Genomic DNA, 17,660 nt, shown 5'->3' with positions numbered 1-17,660 from the left:
ATACCTTGTTATATATTGAATTGCATTTTGATCTTTTCTAATTTTATATTCTAATTTTGTAATCATAAAAAAAATACCCGACAGCACGGATACTCTGAGATAATTTCATAACCTATGTCGTTCCTTTGAATAGCCATTAAAGGAACTGGGGGGAAACTCTGTGGTGATGGCGATAAGGAGCGCGCCTTGCGCCCTCCGATAAGTGTGGCAACCCTAGAGGAGAAGTTTCTTACGAGTAGCGAGCAGAGCGAAACAAGCAGGCTGTCGGGGAGTATGCGCGATGTTCTTAAATAAAGTTTAATTTTTATTGTGCACTATGTCTTGTTAATATTTATATTAATGCAGTAAGAACATAATCTGTGATATGGAATTTGAGGATTGGTGGTAAAAACATAACCGGAAATCTCCATAGATCTAAAAGGTATCAAAATTTACAAAAAAAAAGCTTAATATTTATTTGTTTACTTTATTAAACATTTCTTTCAATGTAAGTTGTTTAAGTTGCTTCGTTTCTTGTGCTAATACTTTCTCTTTCATAATATAAACAGACATAATTTCTTGTTCAGTTACTCAGGAACTTCAGAAAGTTCCACTGTTCAAGTACTGTAATTGCTGTGTCGAGAATACTGACTAATTTGTCAATCAAAATTTTTTCAATTTCGCTTTGTCTCTGTCACTTTCTTCACTATCAGAAGCGCACATGGGTAAACGCTTTACGAGCATGCGTAGCGGATGCACATATTAAACGTGTATGAGTAAACACATCACATGCATGTGCAAGTTTGTGGTTTTGAGGTCCGGATTATAGATCATTCCAGATAATGAACGTCCGGATTACAGACTTTGTACTGTATATAAAATATCTACAAAATAAATTTTAGCTTAGCTTTTTGGTGAAAAGTTTTTTAGTTATCTCAAAATTTACATATACAAGATTATTAAACATACCTTGTCAGAATACGCAAGAGAATTTTTTAATGATTGTTCACGAAGAAGGCATCGCACATTGTCTAAAGCTCGAGTGAGAGCTTTTGCTAACGGCCTCATGCTAGCACTTTCGAGTTCTCTATGAATGATGTTGGAACCAGCTGCAAGACACTAAAATAAAAAATAAACTGCTTAATAAAATGAACAAAATAATGTAATAAACAGAAAGATAGATTCTTCAGTTATTTTTAGAATAAATTTATCTGGCCTACACCAAAAAAGAACTAATGTCTTGATTTCTTTCAAGTCAACTGAGATCCCCTATTAATGCAAATATTTACACTAATGAGTAAAATGATTAAAAAAACAGGGGGTGGGGACAATAGAAGGAAAAAGAAAAGAAAAAGAAAGAAAGGGCGGGGATGTGAGGATTAACATTTTAGCATTACACAAAAGGGTTTATTGAGACTTTTTATGCTTTTATTTAGCTTGAAGTTTATCTATCTGCTCTTTGATTCACTGCTGCTAATACAACTTTGTTACTTTTAATTTATTATTAAACATCCCTTTCTTCACACTTACGCCACATAAAATTCAATAGCAAAATCAAAGAATTCTTGATACAATATTAAGTGTTATATACACTTTTTATCCCAGAAAGGTTATTATTCTTAAACCTTACATTTATGTCAAATCACTTTTGTTGTTTGTTTCTCTTTTTAAATAACTAGCTGCTGGCCAGTCACCTGAAGTAGCTACTATAAAAAAGAAGAAAATTTATAAATAATGCTTTTAATAAATTCAGCTAGTGTAATTTCACTTGGCAGCTGGTAATTAATATAACACATGAAGAAGTGTTTATTTCTTTTAATCTGCTTAGTTTGTTAACCAACGGGAAGATTTAATTTAAAAGAAAAATTCAATATCTTAAGGTTGGCTAAATGACAATAAATTGGCACATAGAAGTTAAAAATACTTTACACTGGATATTACAGCATTATTTCTTTAAAAATAACATATGACAATAGCAGCATTTGGTGGCAACATCTGAAAAGCGATAAGGACAAAAAAGTGAGGTTTAAAACTAATAGCACCTCTGGTGCTAAAAAAGATTATGAAAAATTACAGAACCATAGATTGCAAAACACACAAAAGTAACTGTGATTAAAAACAGTAAAAAAAAAAAAAAAAAAAAAAAAAAAAAAAAAAAAAAAAAACTGATGTGAAATGGTACGCATTTAGTGATACTGAAATTATTGCAGCAGAAATTGAAATTTGAACTATTATTTAACAAGGTTAAATTTTAAATTATATCTACTGATGAAGGGTACAATGAATGCCTGTCAGACATCTGTTATCTGGTAACCCGCTTAGATGCACAATATATGGCAACAACCAAATATGTATTATGGTTACCTGGCAAATTAAATTTTTACACGTGTGTATGTGCACATGCGGAAGGGGGGTGGGCAAAAGTTTTTTGATTTTATTGTTTTAAAATATAAAGAAAAATGTTTTTCAATTATAAACAGCAAAAATAACAACAACAAAATTTTCTCTCCAGCCAAATTTGTTGATTTTAACAAAAGGAACAAACGATTTTGAAGTTATATTTCTTTTTTGATGATTTAAGTCAATTTTAAAATTGGTAAATTATGGTGTAAAAATAGCAACTATTTAGCATTTCTTTATCAAAATTCTGTTACAAATATTTTCATAAAAGTGTACCTGCTTCTGAAAACAAGTATATATGCTGCTAGCTAATAAAGAATAATATTTCTCAGCTATTTTTAGACAAATTAGGATAATTAGTTGCATCTGTTCTCTAACAGCTAAATGATTTTTTTTTTTTCTATAATTTGCTCAGATATTTTTAATGTCTGAATTATATTTATTATTATTTTATCTCTGAATTATATTTATTATTATTTTTATCTCTGAATTAACTCATCATCTAGTTGCCCATCTATTGTATTTAAAATATAGACTGCTACTTAAGCAATCCCAAAAGGATTTATGGGTGTTATTACAATGTTTTAATTTTCCTCTTCATTATTTTGAGATTTTTAATTCCATTAATAATGAGCGTGCATTTTTTCCGACAGTTTTGAATAGAATTTTTTTCTCATTAATAAGCATAAAAAGAGCTACTACATTTGTAAAGACCTTATTTTGTACTAATCAATTATTTTTATTTTAAGAAACTCCTTTCCCTTCTCATTCCAGTTTCCTGCCAGCTACTGATCATGGAGAAGATAATTAGACAAATTAAATCAATTAAACATATGACAACTTTAGATCTTACCTCTGCCTATTTTCAGATTAGTATGAAGCCAGAGGATTTTAAAAAAACTGCATTTATTACTAAATCTGGCAAATATGCATTTTTATGCATTCCATTAAGTTTATGCTATTTTCCAAAGGGCAATGGACATTATTCTTCGACCACTCCTCATAAAATCAACATTTACTTATTTAGATAACATTATAGTTACCAGTGATTTGATGGAAGTCTTTACACTTTTACAACATACTGGTTTGACTGAACCCCAACAAGTGTAATTTCATGACAAAAGAACTCAAATTTTTAGGTCATAAAATTTCCACCAGAGGTATCAAAACTGAAGATTCAAAAATTATCAAAATTAAAAATTACCCTCCGCCCAATACTAGGAAAAACCTTGCTTCATTTTGGAGATATGTCCTTTTTTTAAACTTTCACACATATAGCTGAACCTCTCTTAAAAACTGAAAAGAAAAAAAAAGCTGAATTCTCTTGGTTGGCAGAAGCCAATATGGTATTTGAACAATTAATTAAAGACAGAATTAATTGCAGTCCCAGTACTAAAGGTCCCTGACCCCAGAGGGTCAGTTTGAAATATCTGCAGATTCGTCAGACTTTGCCATATGAGCTGTGTTACCTCAAGTGGGGCAACCGGTAGATTTTAGTAAGACATTGAACCCTACCCAGAAAAACTATATGGCTACTGAGCAAGAAACACTAGCTGTATTACTAGCCAAACAAAAATTTCAAGTATATTTAGGAAAATGGTTCATAACGGTGTACACCTACCACGCGGCCATCCTTAGGCTTTACCCAGGGGGGGAAAAATCTATCATTACAGGATTGATAAGATTTGCCCTTAAGCTGCAAGAATATAATTTAGTATTTAAATATTTATTGGCTAAAGATAATGTGGTCGCATATGCTCTTTCTCACATTAAATTAGATGAACAGAACCATGTTTCAGCATTATCATGGTTTTACAAGCCAATTAAAATAAAATGTACCTAAGGGGGTTTGCAGTACACTGTGTCACACATAGACAACATTTAGTTGCTAAAAATCTGAGTGGCAGATTGCATCAATCTCTCCATTTTGTCCTAAATATAATAAACAAAATTTGGAGAAAAGCATTCAATTCTAGGTTATTTGGACAGTTGTATTCAGAAAATTATGAGAACTTTCATCAAGTGTTCTTTCACACTTTGCTGGTCTTACGTTTGACATTTTTTTTTTTTTTTTTTTTTTTTTTTTTTTTTAAACTTTTTGAGACTGTTTTAGAGTTTTGGTATGCCAAAGATAACATTCAAAAAATTTAATCAAACGGAAATCAAATGTTCTTTATTTAACAGATTTATTAACTAAATTCAATGTAGTTAACTTGTAGCTGCAAGGTTACAATATAATTTAATAAAATTCAATTCCTTCACTCTAGCTTTTCCTACCAAAACTAACTTAATGATGCAAAACACTGGATAGTGGGAGTTCTCCCAGTTTGTCACAGACAAACTGCAAGGATAATGTCTTGGCTTGCATTCAATGTTTAAATGCTCTTCACATAGACTTTAAAACCAGGTTTGAGGCATTTTCATTATGGAAATACCACAGTGAATTATCAGCCCATATGGTGACTTCTAAGAATTAGATGTCATATTACAACCAACTGAAGTAAGCATTAATGGCTCAGAGAGATGTACTTATTTATCCTGTATTATGGAATACCGCAAAAAAGTTTTTGATAGCTTTTGAATCTCTATACCTTGTGGAAAGAAGTTTCAGTACAGTTGCCAATTTTCTTTAAAAAAGAAAAAGGTTTAGGAATCACTGACAGAGGAGATTTAAAGTTAAACTTGACTAATTTGAAGGCAAATATTAAAAATTTGCCATTAAAGTATCAGGTTCATCCTTCCCATCATTAAAAGAATTTTAGATTTGCATTTTGTGCCTCTATCAAAAAAATGTTTGAAGTTGAGAAATTTTTAAAAATTCTATATTAACCCCTTAACTGCCGCGGGCGTATATATACGTCCTTCCAAACTGCTATCATTTGCTTTGCGCTGCTACACCTAAAATTATTCGCAAAGTTAACGCATCGGCTGCGCATCTGGGGCAGTTAACGCATCGGCTGAGCAAGGCGTATATATACGCCCACAGCAGTTAAGGGGTTAAGTAAGCATTCCAGAACAACTAAGCCAGTGTAAAATTTCATGTGACAGCTGTTACTATCAGGTAAATTTTGCAGTGGTCATGCAACATTCCCATACATCTTGCTTTCACCTGAGTGCTTGGTGATACATCTTGGGTGAAACTTTACCCCTGGTTTCATTCCGTTTTGAAACACTCGATTATAAATATTATGGAGCTTGAATATTTTTGGAATAACCCTTAGGAAGGGATCTACAAAAAACAGAAAAAATCGGGTAAGTGGTCTATGGGACAAAGAAGGTTTGAGAACATCTGGTCTAAACGAATCTCTGCATATCATTTCCAACAAAGCATTACCACTATAAATTTTAACATGCTTCAGCTGCAGATTTTTTATTTTTTAAATAAAGTAGTACACTAAAATTTCCCATAATTTTTTTGGAGGGGGGCATGAAATTTCACATGTTTGACACTATGAAATGAAGCTGTTCACACTTCAGCAAAATGATATACACAGAATTTCAATCTTGCTTACTATACTTCCATATAAATGCGTCACCCTTTTAAAGTACATGAACATAAATAACTCTGGTAATGCAATCTGTGGGAAAATGGTGAGAACTTATTCACCTCCTCCAATACTTGTGAATTAACGTACAACATATTTATGCATCAATAAAATTTAATACAGAAAATTCTAACATTCATTTTATGAAAACTTAAAAATCTCCATTTTCTTATCCATAATAAAAAATCAGTACTTTTCCATTTTGCCAACGCAGGTGATAAAGTTGCCAATAATGGTACAACTGATGCCAAACGGAATATCCTCACTGGTAACCTTTTACGCATCATTTTCAAAACAAATCGCAGCCATTTCTTATCAGACTGATTGTTTCTTTCAAAACTGGCATAAAATTACATAGAATTTTTTATCGGATGGTTCAATTTTATGCACTAAGACCATTCGCTGCAATTAAGTCAATTGGGATGCAATCACACCGCTCACTCGAAGGCGAAAATATAGAAAAGGCGAAGTCAAGAGTTAAACTGATCAATTCTAATGAGAATACATTAGCGAAGTAAAGCACTACGGTTTTACATAATTTCTGAGTAGGCTATTCGTACGAACTAAATTCTTGCATTTTAAATGAAGATTTAACTTGAAATTAATGTAGATGATTACCAAGAGAATTAGATTTTTGTAGTTTACGCGAGATGAGATCACTCAGGGTCACGTCATATGAACCAGCGAATCAGTATGTTGAATCATGAAAGCATAGCAAATTCTTAAATTAATGTCTTTTTACAAATTTATGGTCTTTATTTATTGGCTTTTTACAAAATTTTAAACGATATTAAAATGTTTATGCATTCAAAATAAAAAATTCTTAGAACTAAAATTTTTTATGTGTATACTGCATGTTGTCGCCAATAAAGTCTGCTTGGCAAGATTTGCGCCGGCGAAACAGAAAAGTACCAAAAAATTAAATGGTTAATTAGATGAGAAAATCTGATCAAAATATTCTCATAAATTCTTGGCCGAAAAGTTTCTGCAACAAGCTTGGAATATATCATTATTATCACATGGCATGCAAAAATGCTTTTCTACTAAGGCAATGAAGAGTAATCACAATATAATGTATAATACAAATATCATTATAACATTATTTAGTGTACGTTAAAACTTATTTTAAACAATATTATGTTCAGAGAACTATTATAATAAAAAAATCACCTCTGCTCCAAACCAAAGTTGCCCAGCAAGATTTTCATGAAGAACATCATCAGGAAATTTTGCTCGAAAATCCCTATTTGCCCGCATATCTGGAATTGCATCATCCATGATATCATTACAAATACTAAGAACCTAAAGAAAGAATTAAAAATAAAAAATAAATTAAAATATTCTCTGGAATTAAATATTTCATTATCTGAAAGAAGTACTCAATATATAGCACTGAAAGGTAGGCACTATAATTCACATTTTACAGAATTTACAGAAATAAATTATTTTGAATGAATCCAATCCACTATTTTTTGCACACACTAATCATCTGATTTCAGTTGATAGTTCAAAGACTAGTTCATAAAACAATGCAAGTAGAAAACCAAGCAATGAAACAATGCTGCATTTTACAGCATTTGGATTTCTTAGCACGAATGAGAATTATACAGCAAGTACAACCACAAATAACGCAAATCTCAAATAATTAAGGGGATTTAATAAGGGATAACTGCACAATTTCAAAATCTAAAATTGCATACATTGTTATCGATTACATTCCTACAGCCTATGAAAAACCAAAATGAAAGAAAAAGGTGTTGCTGGTCAAAACCCTTAGGCACCAATGATGCAATATGAATTTTGCCATCAATTTAAACCATCCCAGTTTAAATTGAGAGTTCTCATACATCTCTCTCTTCTTCTGCTACCCAATTCTTTACAAGAAAACTATATTTGATCTTTATTGAATCTACATTTCTTTCAAGAGGAAAGATATAGACTAAATAAATGACAAACTATTCGCAATCGTGAAATGAAATAATATATAATTAAAGGGGAATATGCCTATTCAAATTGGTACTATTCCATTAGAGCGACATCAATTAAAAATGAAAAAAATTAGAAGAAAACCATGCTAAAAAAAATCTGCAGGCTTCAGATTTTAAATTACATCCAAACGGGCATTTTTTTAACGTTTTGTGTGTTACTTTTATTTATTAAATATCATATTCTTTACACTTAAACCATAAAATCCAGTTCAATAACAATGTTGCAAAATAATTTGCAAATAATAAATGAGCATATCTTTAGAATTTCCAATACACAGTTCAGAGCGCTGGTTATAAAAGGGTTTCACATACCTCAGCACATATTCAGTACACAAAGAAAGTAGCCACAAAGCGTCAGTGAAAGTGTCGCAGCAATTCAGAGGAAAAAGGGAGGGTGTTGAAAAGTTTCAGTTCAGATTTAAAAAATTTTGGTTTACAATTATTTAGTGCTCAGCAAGAGGTATCTGCATTAAGCGTTATGTAGGATCGCATGATTAATTTGAACGATGCACTTTAGACTTGTTAACATTATATTTAAGATAGAGAGAGGAAGTCCCCAAATTAAATGAAAAATAAAAGAGGTTATAGCCAATTAAAATTAGAAGTTTGCTTTCATATTTTTTATCTTATATATAATATATATATATATATATAAAGACACACAAATAAAAGAACTTTCCTCGGGAACTATGCAAATGCCAAAAAAAAAGGGGGGGAAGAAAAGAAAAGAAAAAGTTTAAAGACATGCAGATACATGTGTAGATAGAAGATGTAGCTGGAAAATGCTTACTGGAAATAATTTACAGTTGTCTAATGGATTAGTTATCATTCAAACCTGATTAGGAAGGACACTGATGGGGAAAATACCTTCTGAAAAAAACATTCTGAAATTCTTTCAGTATTTTCACTATTTTAGAAAGAGGCAAAAATGAGAGATTTGTGGAACACGGATAATACTCAGCATTAGTAGTCCAGCTAAAACAAAAAAACCACACTGGAATGGAAAGAAGCCACCCTTTCCATTTTAGTATAGATTTTTTGGTAAACACTGAAATGAAATAACTAAGCTTTCTCTAGCATGGTTATAATGAGCTGATCTGAAGTCAAGAGTGAATATTTTACAGGCAAATAAATGACTGCCTCACAGCCTATGAAAAATCAGTCAGATGAAAAAATTATAGAGTCATTGGGATAATTTTTTTTTTTTTTTTTTTTTTTTTTTTTTTGGAAAGCAAGAGAGATGAAAAATAGCAACCGCCTTCGCCGGGAATTGAACCACGGACCTCTGGAATACCAGCCCAGCATGCTACCGTTACACCACGAAGGCACGCTAGGGAAGCGGAAGAAATACCTTATAAAATAATACAGTTGATCTAGCTGATAAAGATGATGGAGTCTGTCACTATCTGCTGTAAGGTTTGTCTGCAGGGTTGCCACTCAAACAGGAGAATGAAATTCCCTGACTTTTCCAGGTTTCCCAGGTATGTTTCGAGAAAATTCCAGTCTATCCGCGTAATGTACGTTGGCTGTGCTAAGAGGTAAATTAATTATGGTATTACTTGTACTGTGTAGCAAATTCACTTAATTATTCAATAAATCCCAGAGGACATTTATTCTTAATTATTCTTGGTACACTTTGTTTGATAATTTTGTTTACTTTTCCGCTTAAAAAACTTAATAAAATTTAAGATATATACATTGGATAACAACTGTACGTTTTATTTAATTATTACTCATGATCGTCCCCAGTTCAACACGAGGCTAATCCGGTTCTTATAAATCACAACGCAATGCTAAAAGTTAGGTTAGATTTTAGGTAAATTTAATTTGTGTGAGGTGTATTCTTAAAAGGCCCCTTAACACTTGAAAACACAAATATAATTATAATAGGAGTTGTTTTCTCCACTGAAGATTGAGATTAGAATCTGCCCAATCTGGAATAAAATAAGGCTTTTTTTTTGCAGACATTCTGCAGCTAAACGAAAGAGAGAAATCTATTTAATGATATTTTTTTACTAAATTGAGGTACTTTATATTTATTTCGCAGCATACATAAGGAAAAAATATGTGCATTAAATTTCGTGATGTCATCATACTGCTAGAGAAAATTTCCTGAAATTTGGAAATATTATTTACTAATGATAAATAAATTTGGAGGGAAGAAGCAACATTAAATGATATGAATAACATAAAAATAAAGCTAATTACTTAAAAATTTAATTAAAATAATCAACGATATGATTCAGAAGTCAAACAACAAAAATCAGCGTTAATTCAAAAAATTTTCACAGGACTAGTTTCGATGGTTTTACCGAACCATCATCTTCAGCTGCAAAACCGCAAAAAATTTTGCAGACCGTGGTTTTTTTTTTTTTTTTTTTTTTTTTTTTGGTTTTGCAGCTGAAGATGATGGTTCGGTAAAACCATCGAAACTAGTCCTGTGAAAATTTTGTGAATTAACGTTGATTTTTGTTGTTTGACTTCTGAATCAGTATTTATTCGTCTTAATTAATCAACGATATTTTAGCGAATATAGTTATATTACATGGTTATCCTAGATGATCGATTACTATTTTTTTATTTTACTGCAAAATGACAAGGTATTTATTAAAAAGAAAAGAAGAAAAAAAAAAAAAAAAAAGATTTTGCGGTAAAATCCTAGTATACGATACGGCCTTCGCATGATTTTGAAAATTGTTGCCAAGAACAAAATGACCCGTTTACTGCTCATCATCATGTCGCCAAATTCCGCTGTACCATACATGGAGATTATTCTGACCAAAGAACGTCTATGTAAAAAGCGGAGGGAAAATTTGCCAAGGGATTTGACAACGGAACGGCCAGAATTTCTCTCTCCGCGATGTGTACAGGAAATTGAGAAACACGTGTTAAGAAGAAACGTTCTTTGACAAAAAAGAAAACTACGAAAATCCGTTTTTAAATTATTGCGAAAAATCCAAGAAAAAACGTTTTCGCGATGTGTACAGGAAATTGAGAAACACGTGTTAAGAAGAAACGTTCTTTGACAAAAAAGAAAACTACGAAAATCCGTTTTAAAATTATTGCGAAAAATCCAAGAAAAAACGTTTTATCAAAGAACGTTTTTTCTTGGATTTTCCGCAATAATTTTAAAAACGGATTTTCGTAGATTCCCCCCGCCTCAAAATAACTAATCCATGAATTAATTTATTTGCGCCAAAAAATACTTTCTTTTCCTTTAAAGACATTTTAAACGATATTCATTTTATGAACTCTTGATAACGTGACCTTCGAACTTCGACACCGGTTTCGTGCTTTGGCGACAGATATATCGCGCATGCACAGCTGTTTCCCGCTATGATGGAGCACAGCTGTTCCCCGCTATGATGGAACCGAGCCATGTCTGTTGCAGAGAGGTTTTCCTTCTTTAAAATACATATTTTTTAATTCTAACCTTCATGGTACCGTATACTAGGATTAAACCCATTTTGTTTTATACGAGAACAGGTACTTTCTTTAGTTCATGCACTGCACATGCGATTCTCGAGGTTACTGGAAACCAAAATTCGCGGGAAACTTGCTTTGCCTTTCTAAAAAGACAATCAAATTGGAGCTGCGAAAATTGGCTCTATGCCAGCTGCCCGAATGACACTCACGTGATACACAATTCGCCAAAAAAGTGATCTCTTCCGACGTCGGCGCAAAACTCACCTTTTTTGCCGGGATCGTTGTATGAAATTCCCTGACTTTTCCAGATTTTGACTAAAACACTTAAATTCCCTGATTTTTCCCTTTTTTTTTTTTTTTTGTCAATTTCCAAATTCCCTGACTTTTCCCGGTTTTCCAGGTAGCGTGGCAACCCTGTGTCTGGTATTTGAAGCATTACTAAAAGCAAAAAATGATGTTCCTTGAATGAGTGTTTGAGAAAAGGCCTACCATTTGATAGAACTAATACCTAATATTCTGAATAGTTTCAAGTTAATGAAATATGAAGTAACAGCAGATATCAGAAAAGCATTTTTACAGCTAAGTATAAAAATCTGATGTGTACACCGCATGACTTCCTTGTATGGAATATCAAATTATACACATTTTTTCTTGCATTTCGTTTAAACTTATTGGATTGAATTTAATCTACTTCGCCAACAATGCATAAACCACAATAGAATAAATGCATTCTTTAAATTCACTCTATTTGTTTACCATAGCGACACTCTGGCGCTAGGTTCACTTAACAGTATTATATTTCATTCATATTATAACTCAGAATGCACAAAATTTATATCAGTTAAAGAATTATCTAATCGTTGCCACATGTTCTATTCAAATACTATAATAAAGCTAAAATGATGTATAAAAGAAATTAAGCAAACAAAATTAAAAGGAAACAGTTTTCACAGACGATTGAGTATTTCTCATTCAATTAATTCAGTTCTCACTTCGCGACAACGCAAAAATACATAAAAACTCAAAACATCTGCATTAAATCTTAAAGACTTATTTCCTCGAAAAAATTCCAGAAAGGATTAAGCATGATTTAATTCGCAATAATAAATGAAGGCGTTATCTTTGTTGCTGCAAAGCTAAGTTTCTCTAGATTGGCAGCAAATCTACTATTCTGCTGTTTCAAATGTAAACAAGCAATGGCTGCCATCAAAAAATTATTAGGCTTAGTGGCACTTAAACAACTTTAAAATTGTTGATAATTCTAAAAATATTGCATACATATTTACTAAAGGCATAAAAACTTTAACCAGAAGATAAGAACAACATAATTCAATCATTTTTAAAGCAAAAAATGCACAATTTACAAACATATAAGAGTAAAGAAACTGAGATCACTGAGCCGGGTAACAGAGTGGATATATATATAAATATATTTATATACGTTTGGTGCGGCCGATTGCAACCAAAATACGAGGTGCACATTTACACATTATAGCAGTCCTATATACAAAATTTCAACGTTCTGAGGCTACTCGTTTTTGAGTTATGCAAGATACATATGTACATACGTTCGTACAGGCGCCACGAAAAATTCTCTTCAGAATTCATTTTAAAGCAGTTTTATAATTTTTTTGGAGGAAAAGAGTCTTTTATTCTGTCCCTACATACAGATATCACGCAAAAACATCGTTAAATTGCATTCGATAGCGGTCAAAATGGATATTTTTGTTGAAATATGCTGCCTGAAACTTTTCGCAATTACAATACTTCCTTTTTATTTCGTACCAAGGAAGTAAAAAAAGGAAGCTACAAACTTCCTCTGATTTTTTTGGTGATTATATATATATATACACATATATATGTTATAACTGATTGATTTTCAGTGGCATATTGTACAGAAATAAGATTGGGATAGTTTGGTTTTAAAATAAAAATTTGTGATACTGTATATAACATTTCGAAAACTCACATCTGCAAAATAAAGCTGTAAGGTTAAAGGAGTCAATATATGTACGCAACTGTGTGACAAGTTTCGATTCTTTAAAAGAGTCAAACAAATTCATATATAAATCAAAAGAAATCATGTTTAACAGAAAATTTATCTTCAAGGATGGTCATTTAACAAACCAGCACCCCTTGAAGAAACTAGAAAATCTAGTATTTCATCAGCATCTAAATTTGGATCACAAATGTTAGCAAAGGTGGGTTAAGTTGCAATTTGAAAAATATTAATCTTATGATAAGCCAATAACTAGTACATGATTAAGTGTGTCTTCACCAAACAAAATATTTGATCTACTCTGATTTTGAAGTTTTGAGACAAATAATTAAGGTAACAACGTTCTTTAGCTTGTGAACATTGTTATTTACTGTAGCAATGTTCACAAGCTAAACTATCACAGGATGTCAAACATCAATAAGGTATTAATGAAAAATTTATTAAATAGATTAGAATTTAAGTAATCTAAGTAATGTCTCTATTTAAGAAGATTATGTTACCAATTTGATTCAAGCGCAGAACTACTTTTTTTTTGGGGGGGGGTAATGTTTTAAAGTAGCAAATGCCAGTTGTCTGTTTCTTAGAGCTAATAACATAACTGATGTTTTCTTGCCAACCAGCAGAAGCAATTGAAACTGTTTTGGTATCAAAACTTGCTACTAGGCTTACATTAGTAGTAGGTGTTACATTTATCAGTCACATAAAAAAAGACCTTCTTTCCGAGCAAGTGCCTGCCTACATATGATTGGATGTCATGAGAACTTTATATATTGAATTTAAAAAAAACCACTCTTGAGCTACTTTTGTAATGAATCAAGTTGAAGAAATAAGAGCTTCAACAAACAAGAATGGAATCATGTTCCAGGACATTTTAATCCTGCTGACCATCTTTCAAGAAAATACTCTCCTGATCAACTGATCAATCAGCAGTGATGGAAGGGTTTAAATTAGTTGTTAAAACACACACAAGAAGGAAAAAAAAATTAAATTGGTGAACGCATGAAATAAATCCTTGTTATGATATCATTAATTCAGAGAAGAAAGTATTATGACAAGTACTCAGACATATCTAGAACATGAAAAGAACTACATTCGACTTTTTTATATCAAAGTTTTAAGAGTTACAGCTTGGATATATAGCAGGTTGTGTCCCAAAAGTCATAAAATATATTTTTAAAAAAATGTAAACAAGATCTGCAAAGAGGCTTAATATTTATCAAAGTTCTGTCCATGAGCATCTGTAAATTTTTCCACTAACTCTCCAATGTCTGGTATGTACCCTTGAAGGCCTCGATCAGAATCTATTGTTATCACAGCTACATAAATAGCCTTAATGCTGTCAAAATGGTATCTTCCGAGTGCTTTTTTGATCTTGGAGAACAAAAAGAAGTCAGTCAGAGCAAAGCTGGGACTATAGGGTGACCGACCATCACACCTTGAGTTATTTATGCCCAGAATTATCAAGGCAATTCCAAAGTGGGAATAATAAAATGTAAAATAGGAAATCGTGATTTATGAAATAACGACGCATTTACCGTATTTGATGGTATATAAGATGCCCTTTTTTTCCTAAATTTGGTCTCAAAAAAGTTACCTAAGTCTTATACGTGAAGGACACAGGTTAATTTTCGATACTGAATGCTATTTTTAGCTCGGATAAAGGTCTAGATAAGCATAACTTTTTCTACATCTGCCATAATTATTTTGCGCATGCGTGAAGTATCTGTCGCTAAAAAGCGCCAAAGCTCGAAGCTGATGTTGAAGTTCGAACAAGTTCGACTGTCACATTATGTCTATGGAGCCTTTCCTTCTTTACATAGACTTTCTTTGACTCAGCCGACACACGTGTCAGTATCGGTGCTTAAAACTATTTGTTTTTAAAAAAAAACCTGGAAAATATGAGTACAGGAAACAAGAGATTAGGCTATATAATTCAGTATAAACTAGGAGTGTTAAACTATGCCAAAGTATATGGAAATAGAGCAGCAGCAAGGCATTTCAGTCCACCACCTACCAAAAAAATGATACGTACTTGGCAACTGCAGGAAGATCAACTGAAGGCTGCTAAAAAACAAAAACATAACCTTCGATGCCCAGCTCCATCTTAGCCTGAACTTAAAAATGCCGTAAAAATGAGGGTGATAGATAAGAGGAAATCTGGGATAAGTGTTTCAACTCAAATGATAATCAATGAGGCCAAAAGATTTGCAGAAAAAGATGAGAATCAGAACTTTTCAGGGTCTGAGGGCTGGTGCTACAGGTTCATGAAAAGGCAAGGCTTATCAATGCGCACAAAAACAACTATTGCACAGAAAATGCCAGCAGATTATGAAGAAAAAATACTAGCATTTCATTACAAAACGTGAAAACTAAAAGAAACCACATTTTAAGTTATTGTGGTACTGCGCTATCGCGCAGATTATTCAAACTTTTTTCCTTGTGTGTGGTCTTCTAAATAAGGGTGTGTCTTATATGCTGTCAAATACGGTATTATCTAAAGGCTATCAAAATTTACAAAAAAAACTTTATATTTTTACTTTATTAAACACTATAATGTAATTTACTTTATTACATTTATGATCTAAAGTGTATCAAAATTTACAAAAAACTTAATATTTATATTTTTACTTTATTAAACATTTCTTTCAAGTTGTTCAAGTTGCTTTATTTTTTACGCTAATACTTTCTCTTTAATTCTATAAACAGACATTTCTTTCATTGTATTTCATTCTATAAACAGACATTTCTTTCAAAAACATTTCTTTATCAGTTACAAAGTTCCACTGTTGAAGTCCTGTAATTGTTGAGTCTATAATTCAACTTGTCAATCAAAATTTTATCTTCTCTCTGTCAATCTGTCCGTAGTGGTATTTTCTGTATCTAGATTCATACTACAGATTTTGTCATCCAGTAATTGATTGATAATTGAGGAGCATTATCATCACAGTGAAAAACTTCTTTTATATTCTCTTCATTTAATACCCCTTCTCCACATTTATTTACAAAACCCGCTAATTGGAAAATTTCACCTTTGGTTTGCAATATCCGAAAATCTTCAGATTCGCGATTATCATCATAAAATTTATCTAGCGTTCACTATACATATTTGGCTATGTATTATGAGATCGGCGACTAAAGACAAGTTGCTCTGCTAAATTTTATCGTGCACTGAGACAATTAAGCCTGAATTGTATTAGTTTAATTATTTATTATACTTACACCTATTTCCTGCACATGCTTAACGCTGAGTCCTGAATAAATAAATTCCTCCATATACTTATTGTGGCTTATTGTGGGCCGGCACCTGATGCAGTCTCTGTGGCTCCTAAATTCTGCTACCAAGCCCTCCCTGTGTCTTCCCTAAATTCTGACGCCTGATGCGGCTATATGAACTCTGGCGCTGGTTCTTACGCCAGAGTAAATAACAAATACGTGAATAGAAAATCAGTTGCATGAATAACGTGAATAACAAATCGTTATTCTTAATTCAAATAGCACTAAATGTAATCTTTTGGCCTATGAGTATCATTAACAAAATCTACTTTTAGCATATGAAAAGAAATTTTTGTTAAAATTTTCCCATCAACATTTCTTAGTGCATTTAACTTAAATTTGTAATCATCACCAAGCGTAATGTCAACATAAAAGGTTACCGTGCTTTTTCTCAATTATTAATATAACAAAAATTGTTTAAGTATCACTTCAAGAGTCATTACTCAAGTTGTCATGTGTTGATAAACATGTGGTGATGAAAGCAAAATATAATAAATAATGATTCGCCAAGTTGGCATCAGCGGTATAAAATTTTAGTAGGTATAAAATCAACGATGTAACTGTAGAGTGTTTCGGTTTGAGATATATGACTGGCAGCTATGGAGGCAAATTACTGATCATAAAAATTTATGCTAAAATGATTGTTTCTTCAATGATGAGGTATTTTATTTAGTTACGAAGTTAAATTAAGAACTGGGACTCTCCACATGTTTTATTAAGTGTTTGTGGGGGGAAGGGGGACAATGAATAATTAATTCTCAGTTTTATTAATAATATTTTTTTTAATCAACGGGAAAATCATTATGCTGATCAAATGATGGTGCATATTTGGTTATCGGCCCCTAACTGATCCCCTGATTATCACTTAAAATTTCATCAATCCTTAGGGAACCCCTGAAATAGATAGACCCATCATATACATTCTTTCTTCATTATTTACCAAATTACATTTTATTTTTATTTCTACTATACACCGGTTTTTTCTACTGTATGCTCTCTGAAGTTAAATTTTTATCAAGTTCAATGTGTCTTGGATGGATGTAATGCAAG

General features: G+C 32.0%; 1 protein-coding gene across 2 annotated transcripts in view; it reads right to left on the bottom strand.

Moving 5' to 3' along the window:
• Positions 1-17,660, bottom strand: part of LOC118205372 (lateral signaling target protein 2 homolog) — a 209,400-nt gene that overhangs the window by 73,257 nt on the left and 118,483 nt on the right. For both annotated transcript variants that reach the window (XM_085819169.1, XM_085819168.1), the window contains 2 exons: positions 7,095-7,226; positions 949-1,098 (listed from right to left, as the gene is read on the bottom strand). In XM_085819169.1, coding sequence (XP_085675295.1) covers positions 949-1,098; positions 7,095-7,226 — 282 coding nt within the window. The remainder of the gene's footprint in view (positions 1-948; positions 1,099-7,094; positions 7,227-17,660) is intronic.

Source organism: Stegodyphus dumicola, chromosome 6 (genome assembly GCF_044657685.1).
Source record: "Stegodyphus dumicola isolate Sdum_Otavi_A_Nest chromosome 6, ASM4465768v1".
Taxonomy (NCBI): Eukaryota; Metazoa; Arthropoda; class Arachnida; order Araneae; family Eresidae; genus Stegodyphus; species Stegodyphus dumicola.
This window is presented reverse-complemented; position numbering and strand designations above follow the sequence as displayed.